The following is a 22,090-nucleotide window of genomic DNA, read 5'->3' as shown; positions in this document are numbered from 1 at the left end:
ATTAATAATCCCAGTGCCTAGTGTCAATCAGTATCAAATAGTGTTACAAATAAATTCCATTTGGAATATTTTGGAGGACCAAGAAACCAAGAACCAAGTGAGTGGTGGTAGAAGGTAGACAGAAATGCTGGAGGAACTCGGCGGGTGGAGCAGCATCTATGGAGAGAAGGAAATAGGCAACGTTTCCTTCGCTCCATGCAAAGAGCTGAACAATCATCACTATAGGAAATAGGCAACGTTTCGGGCCGAAACCCGGAAGGGTTTCGGCCCGAAACGTTGCCTATTTCCTTCTCTCCACATAGATGCCCCCCCCCCTGGACTGTCTCCCTCGGATGGTCACGTCACACAGCTTATTTATTTATTTTACTCTTCTTTTACATCGGTTGGAAGCTGCACACTAAATCTCTATTATTATTATTATTATCTATTATTATGCTGAGTTTCTCCAATCCATCCATTTATTTTTATTATTATTATTATTATTTTTTTTATTATTATTATGTTGAGTTTCTCCAATCCATCCATCTATCCATCCAGCACCACTTGGCTTCTGCCCGAGTCCCTCATCAAGATGGCGCGTCTTTGTGACACATTGAGACACGTGTGTGTGTGTGTGTGTGCTGTGTGGCTTTGCGGCAGTGTGGCGGCTGCTTTGCGGCAGTGTGGCGGCTGCTTTGCGGCAGTGTGGCGGCTACTTTGCGGCAGTGTGGCGGCTGCTTTGCGACGTTTTTGCGACTGAGTTGAGTGAGGCTGGGGCGGGCGGGCGGTGCGGACGGAGAAGGCGCCGTGTGTGAGGGGAAGGAGGAGGAAGGTTTATCCAGGCGCTGCTGGGGCCGGGATTTGGCTGGGCCCGGTGTGTGTGTGTGTTGAGGGAGTGTCGGTGCCGGCCCGCCGGCCCGCCCGCCCGCCATGTTGCTCACCGTGTACTGTGTGCGGCGCGACCTGAGCGAGATCACCTTCACCCTGCAGGTGGACTGCGGCCTCCAGCTCAACACCTTCCGGGCGCTCTGCGAGATGGAGAGCAACATCCCCGCCGCCGAGAGCCAGGTGAGACCAAGTCAGGGGCCTCCACAAGCTGAGGATCCAGGATCCAGGCACACTGGTTCATAGCAAAAGGATTTGAGTGTAGGAGCAGGCAGGTTCTATTGCAGTTCAGACTGAAGAAGGGTTTCGGCCCGAAACGTTGCCTATTTCCTTCGCTCCATAGATGCTGCTGCACCCGCTGAGTTTCTCCAGCTTTTCTGTGTAACCTTCGATTCTCCAGCATCTGCAGTTCCCTCTTTAACAGTCTGAAGAAGGGTTTCGGCCCGAATATTTCCTTCGCTCCATAGATGCATTTCGTTGTCTCTGTACTGTACACTGACAATGACAATTAAAATTGGATCTGAATCTGATGCTGCTGCACCCGCTGAGTTTCTCCAGCATTTTTGTCTACCCTAGGTTCTATTGCAGTTCAGTCTGAGGAAGGGTTTCGGCCCGAATATTTCCTTCGATCCATAGATTCTGCTGCACCCGCTGAGTTTCTCCAGCATTTTTGTGTACCCTAGGTTCTATTGCAGGTTCAGTCTGAAGAAGGGTTTCGGCCCGAATATTTCCTTCGATCCATTGATTAGATTAGATTAGATTCCTTTATTGTCATTCAGACCTTTTGGTCTGAACGAAATTATGTTGCCTGCAGTCATACACAGAATCAATAATAACAAAACAGACAATAAACAGAAATTAAACATCCACCACAGTGAGTTCACCAAGCACACATCCTCACTGTGATGGAGGCAAAGTCTGCTGCACCCGCTGAGTTTCTCCAGCATTTGTGTCTACCTTCGATTTTCCAGCATCTGCAGTTCCTTCTTGAGTATAACACAGGTTCTACTGCAGTTGTACAGGGCCTTGGTGAGACCACACCTGGAGTATTGCGTACAGTTTTGGTCTCCTCCTAATCTGAGGAAGGACATTCTTGCCATAGAGGGAGTACAGAGAAGGTTCTCCAGACTGATTCCTGGGATGGCAGGACATTCATATGAAGAAAAATTGGATAGACTCGGCTTTTACTCGCTAGAATTTAGAAGATTGAGGGGGGGGATCTTGTAGAAACGTACAAAATTCTTAAGGGGTTGGAAAGGCTAAATGCAGGAAGATTGTTCCCGATGTTGGGGAAGTCCAGAACAAGGGGTCACAGTTTAAGGATAAGGGGGAAATCTTTTAGGACCGAGATGAGGAAAACATTTTTCACACAGAGTGGTGAATCTCTGGAACTCTCTGCCACAGAAGGTAGTTGAGGCCAGTTCATTGGCTATATTTAAGAGGGAGTTAGATGTGGCCCTTGTGGCTAAAGGGATCAGGGGTATGGAGAGATGGCAGGTACAGGATACTGAGTTGGATGATCAGCCATGATCATTTTGAATGGCGGTGCAGGCTGGAAGGGCCGAATGGCCTACTCCTGCACCTATTTTCTATGTTTCTATGATCCAGGCACACTGGTTCATAAATTCCAGGAGTGGAAATGGGCCACCCGTACTAATCATGTGTGTATATATTTATATCGTGGTATATGGATACACTTATCTGTTTTGTAGTAAATGCCTACTATGTTCTGGGTACTGAAGCAAAGCAAGAATTTCATTGTCCTATACAGGGACACATGACAATAGACTCACTTGAACTTGAACATATCAATCTCCGCCTTCAAAATACCCAATGACTTGTCCTCCACAGCCATCTGTCACAATGAATTCCACAGATTTACCACCATATTTCTGCCTTAAAAATATCCATTGACTTGACCGGTGGCGCAGCCGTAGATTTGCTGCCTTACAGCGCCAGAGTCATGGGCACGATCCTAACAACGTGTGCCGGTTTCCTCCCACGCTCTAAAGACGTACAGGTTTGTAGGTTAATTGGCTTTGATAAAATAGTACGTTGCCCCCCGTGTGTGTATGATGGTGTACGTGCGCGGGGATCGGCGCGGACTTGGTGGGTTGAAGGGCCTGTTTCCGCGCTATATCTAAACTAAACTAAAACTTCCATATCGAGCCAATTCCTTTTCTCCATAGATGCTGCTTCACCCACTGAGTTTCTCCAGCATTTTATGTCTACCTTTGATTTTACCAGCATCTGCAGTTCTTTCTGAACTCAGCTCCATAATACAGATTCAGAGTTATGAACTGGAGTATAAACTTCGATTCCAGTTATGCTTCAGCTAATGTGTGTGTGTGTGTGTAGACCCATAGGCTGTGTATGGATAGCCACTGATAGATAAACACAAATATACCTCCCCTAGATAGTATTTATACAGGAAATAACCTTATTATTTAAAACCATGTGAACACAAATCTTATAAGCATACACAAATAGAGCATATAGCAAAACACAAAATACAGGAGGAATGGAGCGGCTCATGGAGCATCTGTCGAGGGAATAGATGGCCGGTGTTTTGGGCAGGGACCCTTCTTCAGAATGGTATGCATTGGATTGAGTTTTGTTGAGGTTGCATGGTTTGTTAATGAACTATAGTTCTTCAGTTTTGTTAAGATATTATACTTTAGATATATAGTATATGTATCTGAGTGCAGACAGCATACCTGATACGTAAACTCTGTATGTAGTTATAAATGCACCTACATTCATGAATGCATATCCACAACCTCGTGTGTGTGTATATATATATATATATATTTGCAGCAGTGCTATAGATACAACAACTTTCCTATTCCTGGCTGTAGTATTCGGCTACATTTCTCTTCTACCGCTCTTTCCTTCCACCAACTTGCAATAGAAACCATCTGCAGCTACAAACTGAGATATAACTGCAGCTGTCTCTACACATCAACCTTGGCACAATTTAAATCAAGTAAATGAAAGAAGACCAGTTTGACTCTTAATTGACCTGAGGTTTTGGCCTACTAATCAGCTTGCACGTGAAATAGGAGCAGGAGGAAGTAAACTACTCTGCCATTCAGTTAGATCATGGCTGATTAGACCTTGATCTCAGCTCTACTTTCCTCCTTCATGATAATCCCTGATTCCGCTACAGTTAAAAAAATCTATCACTGCCTTGAATACGTTAAATTACTCTGTCTTCACATCCCTGGGACAAAGAATTCCAAAAGATCGTAATCTTCTAACAGAAGAAATTCAAACACCATTTCTTATACCACAAATTGGGCAGTCTTACATTTGAAACTATGCCTCCTAGTACTAGATTTTCCCACAAGGGGAAATGTCCCTTCAACATCTACCCTGTAAAAACCCAATTAACATTGTAATTTTTTAAAATCACAGCTACCATTAAAACATCTGTGGCACACGCTATTCAGGCAAATCATACCATAAATACGGGCTAGTTTAATGGCAGGCAGCATTTGTGGAACAAAGAATTAAGAAAAGTGAAAGTACAAACAGATTTTAGGCTGTGGTAAAGATTTTAGGCTGTGATGAAGAGAACAATGGGAATCTCTGTAACTGAGTGGATAACAAGAGAGTCTAAACAAGGCAAGAAAGTGCAGCTGGTGCAGTCTGAACAAGGATCCTGATCTGAAGAGTCTGAAGAAGGGTCTTGACCCGAAACGTTGCCTTTTTCCTTCCCTCCATAGAAGCTGCCTCACCCGCAGAGTTTCTCCAGCATTTTTGTCTACCTTCGATTTTGCAGCATCTGCAGTTCCTTCTTAAACATCCTGATCTGAAACGTTGTCTGCAATTTTGCTAAATGGAAATTGCCAGAATTCCTGAGTTTGTCCAGCAAATTGTGTTCTAATGGGAATAGTGGCAGAACTGGATGGTTAAAACTTGCTGGTAATCCATCAGAACGAGATGTAAATAGAAAGGGTCAGTTGTATAATGCTAGAATTGCTGTTTACTTAAAATTGTAAACATTTCCTTGAAAGTAACCCACCTCATCTCAGGAATCAACAAAACTGTATCCAATACATTTATATTCCTGCTTAAATAGAGAGTCCAGAACTTTATCTAGTTCTTCATGCATGGCTTCATTAACATCCTGTACAGTTTTACCAGAAGCTCACTTTTATACTCAGTCCCCTTGCATTAAAGATCAACATTCTGTTCCTACGTACTTGCTCTACCAGAATGCTAAATAAATCTTACGAACACGGATACCCAGAACACTCTGTACAGCAACATTCTTCAGTGTCCGTTTAAACAATATTCTGCATTTCTAACCTTCACATCATAGCGAATACCAAACTTTTGCACTCATTTAACATATCTGTATCTTTCTGTAGCGGTAATGTGTCCTCCATGAAGGAGCCTAACCAATTGTCTCTGTATCCTTGTATCAAAATATTCACGGAGCGAGTCAGGGCAGATGTGAAATTGGTAGGAACGTCCAGCTCACTGTTCCAAATTAATGGGAGTCAACCATTCAGGACAGATAAGAAGACATTTTACACTGAAGAGGTGATGAACCTAATGGAACTGACTCCAATGCATCTCTATTCCTCCTTACATCTGGAAGGCCACACTGTATTCATCAAAATGAATATGTGCAAGAACGTAATACTGAATGATAGGATTGGCCATGGTCTTATTGAATGGCAGAGCAGGCTGAGGGGCTGACTGACCTACAGGTCTTCCCCTGGGTCATGAATGCCTGACTAGTGGATACCCTGTACATGGGAGACATGGGGATGGGTTTGCAGGCTGCAGGCATCACCTGCTGGTTAAGAATCTCCGATCTTGGTCCCCTACCTTACTCCAACCCACGCTCAAACTGTTAAACTGGTGGAAATTCTTACCTGGCCCTACGTACTAATCAGCTTCCTGCCCTGTTACACGTCACTTTCTGAAACGCAGTGCCACCTCTAGTCCTGCCACTCATCTCCGTTAGATGGTAAGCTCTCGCAGGTATCCTCCCTCCCATCCGCTGCTGACTGTCAGTCTCACTGCAGCCTCCCATTTAATCCATGTCACAGTCTCCTGTTCACTGGGATGTCATCCTCCCCACACCATGCAGTCACTGTGTGTGTTGCACTGTATGTAATGTCTGTGATTGACTTTTAGAATACTGTCTAAATACAAACTTGGTAATTAAAGTTATCATTTTCCCTTTATCGGAGTTTGTGAGCATATTCAAAATTAATATTTAAAAACCCAGTCTGGAAATTTGAACCCATCACAATGAAGATATGAGACCGGTTGCGTCCATTAATATTTCTTCGACCAAGTAAGTCATTCTTTATTCATGGAGAGCATGTAATTTAAGTAACCTAAATTGTATAATTGGTGCAAGATTTCAGTTCATTAACAACAATTTTGTTTAATGAATGATATCATAGATATTGGAATTGAGAAACTGTTACAGTTTCTACTTCAAAGTATTCAGATTGTTGCTTTGGTGCATTGAGCCTTTTTCCTCTCCGCTCCATATTCCCTCCACAAAGACCAGCCTGTGATCTTGAAAAAAATGCAGAATGTAGGTCGTCAATCCTGCCAAAAATGTGCAGTTCAGCCGACAACGCAACTGTCAATAGTCGGCTGCTGAACTCCTGTGTGCTTTAGTTGAATTGTGGAGGAATGTTCAGAACCTGAATTGATTATTGAAAGCACGGCCTTGCTTTGAAGAAATGATAGTCCTACCCAGGATGTTTTTAAATCACGTGGCCCCTGTCACGGAGACCCTTAGATGGTGCCCATAGGCCGTGGCTTTGAAATCAACCCAATCAAAGTGAATGTTCTTTAAGAAGGAACTGCAGATGCTGGAAAAGCGAAGGTAGACAAAAGTGCTGGAGAAACTCAGCGGGTGCAGCAGCATCTATGGAGCGAAGGAAATAGGCAATGTTTCGGGCCAAAACGTTGCCTACTTCCTTCGCTCCATAGATGCTGCTGCACCCGCTGAGTTTCTCCAGCACTTTTGGCTACCAAAGTGAATGTTCATTTGACAAGAGTTTAATTTAGACAACCCCCCCTTGCTTGTATCCACCTATCACTTGCCTGGCTTTGTCCCGCCCCCACCTCTTTTTAAGCTTTAATTCTCCCCCATCCACCCCAACTACAATCAGTTTGAAGAATGGTCCCAGCCCAAAATGTTGCCTGTTATAAGGAATAGGAATAGAATTAGACCATTCAGCCCATCAAGTCTACTCTGCCATTCAATCATGGCTGATCTATCTCCCCCTCCTAACCCCATTCTCCCCATAACCTCTGACACCTGTACTAATCAAGAATCTTATCTATTTCTACCGTAAAAATATCCACTGATTTACCTCTACAGCCTTCTGTGGCAACAAATTCCACAGATTCACCACCCTCTGACCATCATTCACCACAGTGGACCATCATTCCCTCCACAGATGTTGCTTAACCTGTACTTTGTGTTTTAGATATAGATATGCCATTTATTGTCACTATACAAGTACAGTGAAACTGAAAGCTGCTCGTACTCAGTGCATACATACAATTTAGCACAAAAAACAAGAAACAGAAAAAACAAAAAACAGAAGGGAGATGGGGGGGGGGGGGGGGGGGAATAGGTGCACAAATTCTGCGGCGCTACATACATATATACATATATACAGATGGAAGTCCGTGTTGGGCGGTGTAGTCAGTGCATGTGTGAATTTGAATTTATAGTAGATATAATTCTCGGAAAGCAACTATTCCTGAGTCTGTTTGTCCTGGATTTGATGCACCTATAGCGCCTTCCAGAGGGCAGCAGGTCGAACAGTCCAAACGCAGGATGGGAGCTGTCTTTGATGATCTTCTTTGCCCTGCTAAGGCAGCGGGAGGTGTAGATGTCCATCAGGGAGGGGAGAGGGCAGCCAATGATCCTCTGCGCTGTCCTGGTTACCCTCTGAAGCCTCTCCCTGTCTGCCATGGTGCAGCTGCCATACCATGCTGTAATGCAGTATGTCAGCAGGCTCTCGATGGACGAGCGGTAGAAGGTCAGCAGCAGGATAGAGTCCAGGTTGTGCTTCCTGAGGACCCTCAGGAAGTGCAGCCGCTGCTGAGCCTTCTTGATGACCGCTGTCGTGTTGTCCGTCCAGGAGATGTCAGCAGCGATATGGACGCCGAGAAACCGGAAGGTGTTGACCCTCTCCACACACTCGCCGTTGATGTGTAGGGGGGCTAAGTCGGTGTTGTGCCTCCTGAAGTCGACAATGAGCTCTTTTGTTTTCCTGGTGTTCAGAGCCAGATTGTTTTCTGAGCACTAGGTTGTCAACTTCAGGACTTCCTCTCTGTAGGCTGCCTCGTCTCCCTTCGAAATAAGTCCGACCACAGTAGTGTCGTCAGCAAATTTGACGATGCGGTTGTTGTTGTGGGCCGGACTACAGTCGTAGGTGTAGAGACAGTATAAGAGGGGGCTTAGCACACAGCCCTGTGGGGAACCGGTACTCAACCTGCGAGTGGAGGAGAGGTGTGGGGCCGAGTCTCACAGTCTGGGGCCGGTTGGTGAGGAAATCCTTTATCCAGGCACATGTGGCAGTGGGGAGGCCGAGAGTGACCAGTTTACCAATGAGAATGTCCGGAATGATTGTATTAAAGGCTGAACTAAAATCCACAAAGAGCATCCGGACGTAGCTCTGCCCCTGCTCCAGATGGCTCAGCACAGAGTGGAGAGCTACGGTAATGGCGTCTTCTGTGGATCTGTTTTGGCGATAGGCGAATTGGTTGCTCAAGATTCCTTTATCTGCATTGATTGTGATCATTTTGACACATTGGGGAGGGCACAATCTATCTCTTTGTTTCGTGTTGAAGCAAGGAGAAGAGGGAAATCATTAAAATTCCAAAAAAATATTTTCTTTGAATTTCAAAAATAAATTGCAGATTTCTTTTTCTCTCCTACATTCTCACTGGTCAAGAAATTGACACTATGGTGGAGATGAGACTTTGTCTGACTGAAGAGTCTGCCAATGGTAGAATCACCAAACATTAGTTTAATTTAGTGCAGATATACAGCACACAGACCTGGCCCTTCGGCCCACCAAGTCCGCGCTGAGCAGTGATACCTGCACATTAACACCATCCTACACACTAGAGTCAATTTACAATCTTACTAAGCCAAGTAACCTACAAGCGTGTATGTCTTTAGAGTGTGGGGGGGAAACTGAAGATCTCTGAGAAAACCCACGCAGGTCACAGGGAGAACGTAAACATTCTATACAGACGATATCTGCAGTGCTGAGTGTTAGTGTTAAATCCGAGTGTTGTTTCTGTTTCAGATAATCTTTGCAGAGAGGCCATTAACAGATGATCGTAAGACACTGAAAGCGTACGGACTCAAAGATGGCGATGTATTGGTGTTGAGACAGTTGGACAGAGATTCAGTGCAGTCTAATGTACCACTTCCAGGTGTATCAGGTGAGAGATCCTATAGGAACATAGGATCACTAGTAACTTTGCCTATCAATTCATTGCCCTTCTCAGACCTTGTATTTACTACTTCGAATCCCCTCCCCTCCCTCCCACTCCATCCCAACAAAATACAATAGGTAGACAAAAATGCTGGAGAAACTCAGCGGGTGCAGCAGCATCTATGGAGCGAAGGAAATAGGCAACGTTTTGTCTACCTATTGTATTTTGCCAATTAATCATAAAAAATGGTGGGTTCATTGCCGTGTTACAGCAACCAGAGGATGAAGATGCCCATGGGGGAAATCTAGCTTTTAGTTGGAGCCTATCGTATATTACTTTACAAAATGTTTGTGCTCACAATCATTTGTTTTTACTGTTCAAGAGGTGTACGTGGCTCCTCAGCTTTGATTAATATGCTGTCTTTCAGTGCAGTGAATAAACACAGTCAAGATTCACACATGGTTTTTATACTGTTTAATCTAAATGCTTCTCTCTCTCCTTTCTCCATTAGGACTTCCCAGGATTGACTTCAGTGGTATCTCGGTGCCTCGATCACTGGCTCCCGGGAATCCAGTGCCAACTCCTAGATCACAGGCGCCCCAACCACTGCCAACTCCCAGCACCTCTGCAGCTTCTGCTCCTGCTGTGCCACCTCCACACAGTCTGGAAAATAACCCAGCGTTACTCCGGGACATGCTTCTGGCCAATCCACATGAGCTTTCGCTGTTGAAGGAAAGGAACCCTCCATTAGCAGATGCACTTCTTAGTGGAGATGTTGGTGAATATGGAAATTCTGTCTTGTTATCTGTGGTGTTCGCCCTTCTGTGTTTGTGTGACTTCTATTCAATTTTTTTAATTGTCTTCCTCACTCTGTTCTTGGCATTGTCTCTTCGTAGTCGAAACAGGCCATTTGGCCCAATGAGTCCATGCCGGTCATCACGCATCTATCTGCCCGTACTAATCCTACAAGAATCCCATTCTATTCTCCCCACATTTCCATAAAGATTCCCCCAGATTTGCCATTCACACAAGGAGCAAATTCCAATAGCCAATTAACCTACCAAACTGCACAACGTTGGGTTGTGGGACCAAACCAGAGCACTCCGCGAAGACACCAGGGCTCAAGGCTGCAGCAGTTCTCCCATTTGCCCAGATGTATTGAGCCCTAAATAAAACAGTGCTGAAATAGATCCTCTTTGCTCCACAGTTCATGTATAAAATACAGCGTTTCAGTGGCTAAGCAATAGTTTTCAGTTTGGTTTGTCTCTCCTCTCCGTAGATAAGTTTACCAAGGTTCTTCGAGAGCAGCAGCAGGAGCGTGCACGTCGGGAGCAGGAGAGGATCCGACTTCTGAATGCCGACCCCTTTGACCTGGAGGCACAGGCCAAAATTGAGGAAGACATCCGGTACTTTGCAATATAGCTCTTGGGTTTTCCTGCTTCGCACTCCTGGTATTTCACTGTATATAGCAGAACAATAGATTTTGGTCTGACAATAGACAAATAGGTGCAGGAGTAGGCCATTCGGCCCTTCGAGCCAGCACCGCTATTCAATGTGATCAAGGCTGATCATCCACAATCAGTACCCCGTTCCTGCCTTCTCCCCATAACCCCTGACTCCACCATTTTTAAGAGCCCTATCTAGCTCTCTTTTGAAAGCATCCAGAGAACCTGCCTCCACCTGCCTCCACCTGAGGCGGTGGAGGAATCAAAGGAGAAGTTGTTGTGGGTGAGGACCAGCTCCGCTGGGTGGAGTAGAGTGATAGTAGAGGGAAATTGGAAGGTTCTGCAGTTGAGGAAGAAACAGAGGCCTTCCTGGTGGGGGATGGAGGTAAAGAGTGACTGAACGTCCATCGTAAAGATGGAGTGGGGGCTCGGAAAGCGGAAGTCATTAAGGGAGACGAAGGGCTGGTGACCTTTTTTTACCCAAGCAGTCTTTCCAGGTGAGGCAGAGGTTCACCTGCACCTCCTCCAACCTCATCTATTGCACCAGCTGCTCTAGGTGTCAGCTGCTCTACATAGGTGAGACCAAGCGCAGGCGTGGCGATCACTTCGCCCAACACCTCCGCTCGGTCCGCACTCACCAACCTGATCTCCCGGTGGCTCAGCACTTCATCTCCCCCTCCCATTCCGAATCCGACCTTTCTGTCCTGAGCCTCCTCCATGGCCAGAGTGAGTCCAACCGCAAATTGGAGGAGCAGCACCTCATATTTCGCTGGGGCAGTTTACACCTCAGCTGAATGAACATTGACCTCCAATTTCATGTAGTTTTCTCCCTCCTTCCTCCTTGCTTTCTCCCTCCTTCTCCTCCCCAGCTCTCCCACAGCCTACTGTCTCCGCCTCGCCTTTCTTCTCTTCCCCCCCCCCCCCCCCCCCCACCCTCCACATCAGTCTGAAGAAGGGTCTCGACCAAAACGTGACTTATTCCTTCGCTCCATAAATGCTTCCTCACCCTCTGAGTTTCTCCAGCATTTTTGTCTACCTTCGAAGGGCATGTGAGGTATCTTGGACATAGGTCGGGAGAAATTGGACCAGGCGGGGATAGGATGGAGTTAAGGCTCGTGGAAATCATTTCCGTGGGACAGGTCGGTTTCTATGCTGTGTGACTCTATATGGTCATTGATCTCAGCAGATGTTCTCGGCTAGTAAATTCTGCTTGAGGAGCGACTGGATTTGGCTTGTGGCTGGAGTATTGGCTTAATGCTGGCTTTCTATTGTAGACAGCAGAACATCGAGGAGAACATGACAATTGCAATGGAAGAATCGCCGGAGAGCTTTGGTCAGGTGGTAATGCTCTACATCAATTGCAAGGTTAATGGGAACCCAGTCAAAGCATTTGTAGATTCAGGTGAGTTCACTTGTAAAGCTGCTTGTAAATGTCTGAACCGCCTGTCACAATGAATGTCATCCTGTTAAACTCTGTTAATCTGGCATGCTTGAGGTACTGGAACAGTCAGATTTTCCAGTCTAGTGGACGTGATTGTATTAATACTCCGAATGTTTTTCTAAGTCACTTTATTTTTAGATGTTACACTTTAGAATAATACATTTTCCAGTGAAGTGAGTAAGTGTAAAGATAGCGCAAGGAAACTAGGCCCAGGTAAGTTTCCAAGGAGCATTGGCAAACAGAACCAGGTGAGACAAAAGTGCTGGAGAAACTCAGCGGGTGCAGCAGCATCTATGGAGTGAAGGAAATAGGCGACGTTTCGGGCCGAAACCCGTAAGGGTTTCGGCCCGAAACGTTACCTATTTCCTATAGTGGAGATTGTTCAACTCTTTGCATCTATGGAGCGAAGGAAATAGGCAACGTTTCGGGCCGAAACCCTTCTTCAGACCAGGTGTATTGGGACCTGGCGTGTAGGAATCAGCGTTCAGTGAGCCAACTTTCAATCTGTCAAGATTGCTATAGCTTTTCCCGTGATTATTAAATGCTTCGTGATAGTCCACCTTAACAGATGGGAAGAGCAAGTTGATAAGGTAATGAAATTGTAAAATACATAATTGAATAACAGTTTTAAAATTGTATGAAATCTTTTCATTTGACAACACCTTAGTTCAAAGGTAGACAAAAATGCTGGAGAAACTCAGCGGGTGAGGCAGGATCTATGGAGCGAAGGAATAGGTGACGTTTCGGGTCTCGACCCGAAACGTCACCTATTCCTTCGCTCCATAGATGCGGCCTCACCCGCTGAGTTTCACCAGCATTTTTGTCTATCTTCGATTTTTCCAGCATCTGCAGTTCTTTCTGAAACACTTTAGTTCAAAGTTAGTCAATTCTTTCTCTCCCATATAACCATATAACAATTACAGCACGGAAACAGGCCATCTCGGCCCTACAAGTCCATGCCGAACAAATTTTTTCCCCTTAGTCCCATCTGCCTGCATTCGTACCATAACCCTCCATTCCCTTCTCATCCATATGCCTATCCAATTTATTTTTAAATGATACTAATGAACCTGCCTCCACCACTTCCACTGGGAGCTCATTCCACACCGCCACCACTCTCTGCGTAAAGAAGTTCCCCCTCATATTACCCCTAAACTTCTGTCCCATATACATATAGACATCCTCTAAACAGTCCATTAAAAGTCGAAGATAGACGCAAAAAGCTGGAATAACTCAGTGGGTCAGACAGCATCTCTGGAGAAAAGGAGTAGGTAATGTTTCAGACCGAGACCCTTCTTCAGAGTCCACTTGATTCTTTGTCCTGATATTCTCAATATAGACATTAATACATGATTAGTATTTATTATTACAAAGCACAGCCATGCAATTGAAAATCTGTTCACCATCACTAATCTCCAGGCAAGACATTGGAATGGTTGAATTACACTTAGAGGGTGGGGACGATTCCTCATTCTATTTGCTTAGATGTCTGATGACAGAATTGCGAGCCAGATGTGTTAATGAATGTATTTTATCACTAACACAGGGGCACAGATGACAATCATGAGTCAGGCGTGCGCGGAGAGGTGCAACATTATGCGCTTGGTTGATAGACGGTGGGCGGGGATCGCGAAAGGTGTTGGAACACAAAAAATCATTGGCAGAGTCCACCTGGGTGAGTAGTTATACCGTGATCATTACCAGAATTATTCAAGTTGACAGCAGAAGTGTGGTGGTACAGCAGTAGAGCACCAGGCCAAAGACCTGGGTTCGATCCTGACTACGGGTGCTGTCTGTACGGAGTTTTATTGTTCTCCCTGTGCGGCATGGGGTTTTTTCCGGGCGCTCCAGTTTCCTGCTACCCTCCAAAGACCTACAGGTTTGTTGGTTAATTGGCTTTGGTAAAAATTGTAAATTGTTCCTGGCGTGCAAGGCAGTGTTGGTGTACGGAGGTGAACGCTGGGTGGCACCGACTCGGTGGGCAAAAAGTCTGAACCAACAAGTCATATACCTAGGCAACAATACTGTGGGCATGGAATGGGAATAGAGATGATAAATTGTGTCAGGCTGTGTTTAGCTTTCAGCTCAGTCTCTTTATTTGATGTAGTGTATTGTATTGTACAGCCCAGATTCAGATTGAAGGCGACTTTCTCCCTTGCTCCTTCTCTCTACTGGAAGATCAGCCGATGGATATGTTGCTTGGACTGGACATGCTCAAAAGGCATCAGGTAAGAGGCAAGTAACATTTCCAAGTCACAGAGATAAATTCTCTAAGAGAGGAGGTTATGCAGGGGTTTGGGAAATGGCAGGTAGAATTGCACCACTGTTCCGCGACTATAATTCCACGACTTTTACTCGACTAGGCACATTTGCACAATTGTACAACTGGAACTTGCATTTACAGAGCACATCAAGCATCACAAGGCTCAGCGCGGGAGTGTTTATTAAACATATTTTCTTAAAATTCACTGGGGCCAATTACCCGTGCTGATCTTATACTCCTGTGTACTGACACCATTTTATTGCACAATGAGATAAACTAATTGTGAAGGGAGAGAAGGAAAGGGTGACGTTTCGAGTCGAGGCCCCTTCGATTTTCCAGCATCTGCAGTTCCTTCTTCAACACTATGTTTGGTGTAAACCAGCTCCTGCAGTTCCTACCTAAACCAATTCTGAAGATCTTTCTATTGGCTCTTTGGAACAACGAGTTGAATTGACATTGTTTTATATTCTGCTCTCTCTCCCTTTCTGCTCCGTGGCAGTGTTCCATCGACCTGAAGCGTAACGTGCTGGTCATTGGCACCACAGGAACAGAGACACGCTTCTTATCTGAAGCAGAACTGCCAGACTGTGCCCGGATGGCATACGGCATGCCACGAGATGATCTTCAGCCCGAAGAACTAGCGGATCAGGAGCTGGCTGAGGCCCTGCACAGATCAGCAGAGGAATCCGGTAACTTTCAAAAGCCCGCTTTATAATCAATATAAAATAATTTAATATTTGCAAGCCGCTGAAATGCATATATAGTTAATTTTCAGTAGATGTTTGATATAATGGACTCTGGGTGATGTTCTGGTCACTTGAGTCTCATCATTTTCAGTAACGGGAACATAAGCAGAGAATATTATTTTATGCTTTGGCGAATCGCGCGCGCACACACACACACACACACACACACGCACACGCACACACACACACACACACACACACACACACACACACACACACACACACTGATGTTTGTGTAGGAAAGAACTGCAGATGCTCGTTTACACCGATGATGGACACAAAATGCTGGAGTAACTTAGCGGGACGGGCTGCATCTCTGGAGAGAAGGAATGGGTGAATGGAAAAAGTCTCCCATTCCTTCTCTCCCGAGATATTCCATGTCCCTCTAAGTTATTCCAGCATTTTGTGTCTATCTTCTGTGTAATCTTTGTGTTTCTCCACCTTCGTATACACTGCTTGGACACAATCCTATGGCAGCTGGCAACTTCCAGATTGTTTCAGAGATACAGCAAGGAAACGGGCCCTTAGCCCACTGAGTCCTTGTTGACCATCAATCTCACATTTACACCAGTTCTATGTTATCTCACCTTCGTATCGGGTTCCCTACACAATAGGGACAATTTACACAAACCTACAAAACCCACAACACGTCTTTGGACCTGACAGAAAGCCCACGTGAGAACATGCAAACTCCACACAGACAACACCTGATGTCCGAGAAATGGCAGGTGTATGTCTGAGACCAACCACATTTGGGATTAGAACAGAGCCCTACCCTGCTCTCACTTGAAATCTATATGCATGACAGGGCTGGGGATACCAGACAGTGATCAAGAGCGGAATTCTTGTTAATTAAATCACCTTGGACTTCTTCCCACTTCTGTGCTATTCGGCTCCATGCATAGACTCGGGTAGAACATTAAGCCATTCTACAGTTAAATCCACTTACATTCACATTATCTACTAGGGGAAAAGTGAGACGGTTTCTTGTACAATTTTTTTGATCAGTCCAGCCACCTTGCCAACTCCTCAATCTGAGACTACCAATGGCTAATATTATATTGTGTATTAATGTCAAGATGTGTTTGCGCGGAATATTAATCTGTTTGATATCTGCGGTGATTTGTAACTCTATATGCATGTTGCATGCCTCATTTGACTAATGGAGTTTGCTGTTGTGGTGTGGTTTTGCTTTTCTGTATCCTAACAGGACACCAACGTCACTGATGCATGTTGCACTTTTGCTGCCCTTGAAGATGATTACAGTCCAGGTACTTAATATTCTGTCACTTTTGACTAATGTAAGAGCGCAGTAGAACATTTAAATATTCACAAAAAAGCTGGAGAAACTCAGCGGGTGCAGCAGCATCATCTATGGAGCGAAGGAAATAGGCAACGTTTCGGGCCGAAACCCTTCCGGGTTTCGGCCCGAAACGTTACCTATTTCCTTTGGGTTTTCGGGCCGAAACGTTGCCTATTTCCTTCGCTCCATAGATGCTGCTGCACCCGCTGAGTTTCTCCAGCTTTTTTGTGTAACCTTCGATTCTCCAGCATCTGCAGTTCCTTCTTAAACATTTAAATATTCACATCGGGTAGGATGGTTCAGTTGCCTGATAACAGTAACTGCACCATCTTTCCGCAACTAGACAGCTGCCCTGAACTACCATCTAGATCCAAGAGAGTTTATTGTCATGGGTCCCAGATACCTCAATAGTGACCCTCAAACTGCCTTAGATTGGACTTTACTGGCTCTATCATACACTAAATATTATCCCCTTTATCATGTATCTGTACACTGTGGATGGCTCGATTGTAATCATGTATTGCCTTTCCGTTGACTAGTTAAAACATTAAAAAAACATTTTGTGCTAAAAGGAGGAGGGGGGGGGGGGGTTACTTTCACAGTGACACTTCCCTTTTATTATTTTCAGTGAAAGATGAACTACTGCGGGTAGCTGCTCATGTAATGTAAATATCATACAAATTAAAGAACTGCCAGCTTTGTTTCTCTTTAGAGATACAGGGTGGAAACAGGCCCTTCGGCCCACCAAGTCCGCGCTGGCCAGCGATCCCCGCACACTAACACAATCCTACACACACTGGCGACAATTTACAATTAGCCTACGGACCTGTACGTCTTTGAGGTATGGGTGGAAACCGGAGCACCCGGGGGAAACCCACGCAGGTCACAGGGAGAACATACAATTGCGATATAGTCAGCATCTGTAGTCAGGATTGAACCCAGGTCTCTGGCGTTGTAAGGAGGCAACTTTACTGCTGCGCCACCGTGCCACCCTTTCTCATAAATGGGGTTTTGTCATCCAGAATTGTAGAATTACCTATCATTTACATTAATATAAGGACTTTTTAATTTACGATGGAAAGTATTTGGCTGGTGATGGTGAGATTCCACATTGCTCTTCCCAGTGGCTGTGGGATTGTAGTTTATTCTCCACCAATATTTCCAGCATCAGCTGTGGCCGAGAGCATTAGGGAGGCATGAAATACAGCTGCCTGGTAATATATCTGCATAAACATTTCAATATTTTACTCTTTCTAATTGAATAGGGCTATTCCTTATCAACAAATTAATTTGGTTTTCCTACAAGCATCCCAGCTAACTCTACAGTTGTCCGAGAATCGTAGCATAGAAGGAGGTCCTTCCACTGTTCAGGGTGGAGGTGCTTGCCAGCTATATGTGGCCATAATTTCACTTTGTAAAATGCTTTTGAACTTGTTACTTTCTCCTGATCGATGGGGAAGGGAGTCCATGTTGTTATTTTTGAGGTAGACAAAAGTGCTGGAGAAACTCAGCGGGTGCAGCAGCATCTATGGAGCGATGGAAATAGGCAACGTTTCGGACCAAAACCCTTCTTCAGACTGATGTAGGGTGGGGGGGGAGAAGAAAGGAAAAAGGAAGAGGAGGAGCCCGAGGGCTGAGGGAGAGCTGAGAAGGGGAGGAGACAGTAAGGGCTACCGGAAATTGGAGAATTCAATGTTTATGCCGCTAGGGTGCAGACTGATTGAAAGATACAGGCCCTTTGGCCCACCAAGCCCACGAGAACCATTGATCACTCTTTCACATTAGTTATGTTATCCCGCTCTCTCATCTCGGGGCAATTTACAGAGGCCATTTAAATCCGCGTGCCATTGGGATGTGAGAGGAAGCTGGAGCACCAGGAGGAAATCCAGTTATGTGTTATGAGTGATTAGAAGGAACTGCAGATGCTGGAAAATCAAAGGTAGACAAAAGTGCTGGAGAAACTCAGCGGGTGCAGCAGCATCTATGGAGCAAAGGAAATAGGCACGTTGGAAATAGGCAACGTTTCGGGCCGAAACCCGGAAGGGTTTCGGCCCGAAACGTTGCCTATTTCCTTCGCTCCACATAGCTGCTGCTGCACCTGCTGAGTTTCTCCAGCACTTTTGTCTACCAGTGATTAGAACTGAACTGCTGTTCTTCATTGAAAGGATTACACTGAGATTTACCCAAGGGAATTAAAATGTGATCCATAAAATTGGGCATTGATATTATCAAACCAGCACCAAATGTATAATGAAGGGAAACATCAGCTGAGCAAGAAATAACATTGAGAAATTTGGTTATATAGTGATTTGGAATAAGGTGAGATTCACCCCACAGAGAGTGGTGAATCTCTGGAACTCTCTGCCACAGAAGGTAGTTGAGGCCACAGTTCATTGGCTATATTTAAGATGGAGTTAGATGTGGCCCTTGTGGCTAAAGGGATCGGGGGGTATGGAGAGAAGGCAGGGAACGGGATACTGAGTTGGATGATCAGCCATGATCATATTGAATGGCGGTGCAGGCTCGAAGGGCCGAATGGCCTCGACTCCTGCACCTATGTATCAATGTATCTAAGCATGGCTGTAATTCTGAGTTCCACTTTCTGTTTTTGTTTCAGGAACAGAAAACGGCAAAACTACCTCATTGGAGAGTCCTTCATTACCAGCACCTCATCATCTTCATCATCCTCTTCCTGATACGAGAAGTGACCTATCTCAAGTCCCCCGACCCCAATATCACTTGGACCATTCTCTTTCTGCCCCCGCTAACCTTCCCCCACAAAGCCAGAACAAACTTGAATTTTCAGATGTAAAAAGCTTTCAGGACCCAGAGTGCATGGAAACGGAGGCGGAATACCTGAAACCTTCAGGGTCCTCAGATAATCTGTTGACTTCTCCGTCTCCGGATGGTCTGTCTGCTAATTCTCAGTCCTCACTAGGAGGAAAGCACACGCCGCAATATGAAAATGTCCACAGCAGCCCACAGCACACTCTGAAACATCCAAGTTCGGATACTGGCAATGAATTTCTGCCAAAGCGTATATTAACTGACCCGTGTTCACACAAGTACGATATGCAGGAAGAGCATACTCTTCAAAATTTAAGACCTCAAACTCAACTGCAAAACCTAAACCAAGAAAGAATGGATCTGGAGGAGCCACTATTAAGAAACGTTGGCGGGTTTTCTCAAACTGCACCATCAAATAATGCTTCTGTGTTTGATGCAGTTGGAGAAGACACATCAGCCCAAGAATCCTCTACTGATGGTCCCCAGTACATTGAAGTGCAGCCACACCGTGTAATTGGAGAGGAAATCCATGGCTCAGAGGCTGTCAATGAACCCACTGAGATAGATCTCAGGATAGATGAAGATGATCCAAGTAGTACAAAGGAAACTGAGGTCGGTAAAAAATTATCAAATGATCCTTTAATTGGGAACGCTGAAACCTGTGATCCTGGAATAGTGAGCGTTGCAGAAAAACACGGAGAAGATCTTGGATATGCGACGTCAACAAAGTCACACGCCAACAGGCACGGGGAAAAGGTCCTTGTTTCAGAAAAGGAATTTAAGGAAAATAGTTTTAGTCCAAACTCCTGCACACCTCAGGTGGATGGACCTGTTGAGTTTACAAATGGAGACATGGGAGAGAAGTCTGAAGCTCTTCTTGTTGCTGAGAAAAAGCAAGAGGAGGCGCGTTTGTTTACTGAGATTGAAACGTCTCGCGAGCAGCAGGGTGCGACTTGGGCATGTGATCGGCTGGATTCCCACCAATCTCCAGTGGCCACTTTATTTGAATTGCATCGTGAGTTGGTCTCCCGTCGGGACACTCCCTTGAAGTTGTCAGCCAAATTAGAGGACAATAATCAGTCAGTCACGACAAATCAGGAGGAGAGTGTTCAACTAATGCAAGTCTCTAAAGAATGTTCGGAGATCGATGCCTTGAGTGAGGTATGTATTAACGCAGTGCCGGCAGCCCAAACGGAAAACAAACCCATGTTAACTGCTGATTCTGAGACGTCTTCAGTAAGAGACAATTTAGAGTATTCTAATCAGTTTACAACAGAACTGCCCATCTGTGGGTCACATGATGAATCTGAGGAAATTCTGATAGCAAAAACAAATGACGTGGATGGAGGCTGTATTTTTGTGTCAAAAAATCTAACTAATGAAATGGATGTTTCCCCCACTGACGAACTGATGGAGACCCGAGAACTATCATTACAGAGCCTAGCGCATGCATCTGACACTGCTGTGGGGAAAAGTAGTCCCATCTCTCAAGGTACTGAGATGCATTTGAGGTCACACAATGAAGGTTGCGGTCCAGAGATTGCAGCTGATTCAATGATGTGTGAAGGGACTGTGGAGGCCAGCGCGATCCAGCCTGACGGGCGTTCTCTGGACAGTCCAGTAGAACGGCATCCTTCAGATTTACCAAACCTGAGTTTCCCAGCAGCGAACATTGAACGAATAAGAACATCGGGGTTTACTCGGCAGGAAGCAGTGGAAGCTCTTGACCGCTGTCATGGAAACACAGATCTGGCACTTCTGGTGCTTCTGGCAAAAGGAATCGTGGTTCCGACATGAAGGAATTCAATGTGCAACGGTTGCGCAGTAACGAGCTGGAACTGTTCAGACACATGGGTCGTCAAATGGGTGCATCTTTAATTGAAGCAAAGGAAGTTTAATCAGAGTCACTTTTTTTAGTATTGGAATAACCAGTTTTAACAGCTGATTCTCATCATCTCCAACAAACCTGTTTTAGGTTATAGCAGCATTTTCTGTGCCATCCTGGGTTCATTTAACCCACTCCAGCATATCCACGGGTATCCATAACCCAAACAGCGCCTAATATTTAAATATTGTACCTAACGCTACTTAGAATTGCAAATGCCTACAGTTTTTTTTTTAACTGAATGTCTTCAAAGATGGAACAGCAAGATAAAGGAGGGAAGTTTTGCGTTGAAATCCTTGGGAAGATGATTTACTTGTGTGCAGAGTATTCATGGTGGAATCATGTTAGACTTTAAAATCCGTGCAAGGTCAGGAAATGTCTACATTGGATTTATAGGTTTGGGTGTTTGATTTGATTAAAGGGAGAAATAGAAAATTCCTATCATGTTTCCTCCATTAAAGTTTATGTACTTCACCCTCTTAGTACAGAGTTTTTTAGAATTATTTTACTCTTTTATAGCCTTTGTCAAATGAGTCAGCAACACCACCTTCGCTGGGCAATGGTCTTGTGAAAATGAGGCACATTCAGTATTCGCAGTTGGCTATAGTTGTTTGATGAAGATATTCTGATTTTTTTCTTTTGGTTAAACACCACGAGGGATGTTGCTGTAATCTTCAACGGCTGCTTATTGCAACCTCTGATCTCTTTTTTCTTTTCCTTTTTTTAACCAAATAAATAAAAATGATTGCCAACAAAATACTGGTTTGTATTTGCTGAAGGTTGAACTTAACGAAGGCTGGAAACTTGAACTGTTCCTGTTTCTTGCCTCTGAACGCTAAAATGCCAGTAGTGGTAGTTAAAGTGCGGACTAGCCTTTGGAAAAAGACCATGATCCCAGGCTGGGCCTGGAA

The 22,090-nt window shown here is 44.9% G+C and overlaps 1 protein-coding gene across 1 annotated transcript; it reads left to right on the top strand.

The window, feature by feature from the left end:
• Positions 1–800: 800 nt before the first annotated feature.
• On the top strand, positions 801–21,661 carry ddi2 (DNA-damage inducible protein 2). Its single transcript, XM_055659154.1, has 10 exons — positions 801–1,047; positions 9,177–9,315; positions 9,821–10,087; positions 10,589–10,715; positions 12,029–12,156; positions 13,742–13,870; positions 14,320–14,423; positions 14,958–15,147; positions 16,415–16,475; positions 19,125–21,661. Exons 1-9 carry the CDS (start codon positions 910–912, stop codon positions 16,429–16,431), a joined length of 1,239 nt encoding a protein of 412 aa, XP_055515129.1. The 5' UTR covers positions 801–909; the 3' UTR covers positions 16,432–16,475; positions 19,125–21,661.
• Positions 21,662–22,090: the final 429 nt, after the last annotated feature.

Source organism: Leucoraja erinacea, chromosome 30 (genome assembly GCF_028641065.1).
Source record: "Leucoraja erinacea ecotype New England chromosome 30, Leri_hhj_1, whole genome shotgun sequence".
Lineage (NCBI taxonomy): Eukaryota > Metazoa > Chordata > Chondrichthyes > Rajiformes > Rajidae > Leucoraja > Leucoraja erinaceus.
Note: the sequence above shows the minus strand (reverse complement) of the source record. Positions and strands in the feature narration are given on the sequence as shown.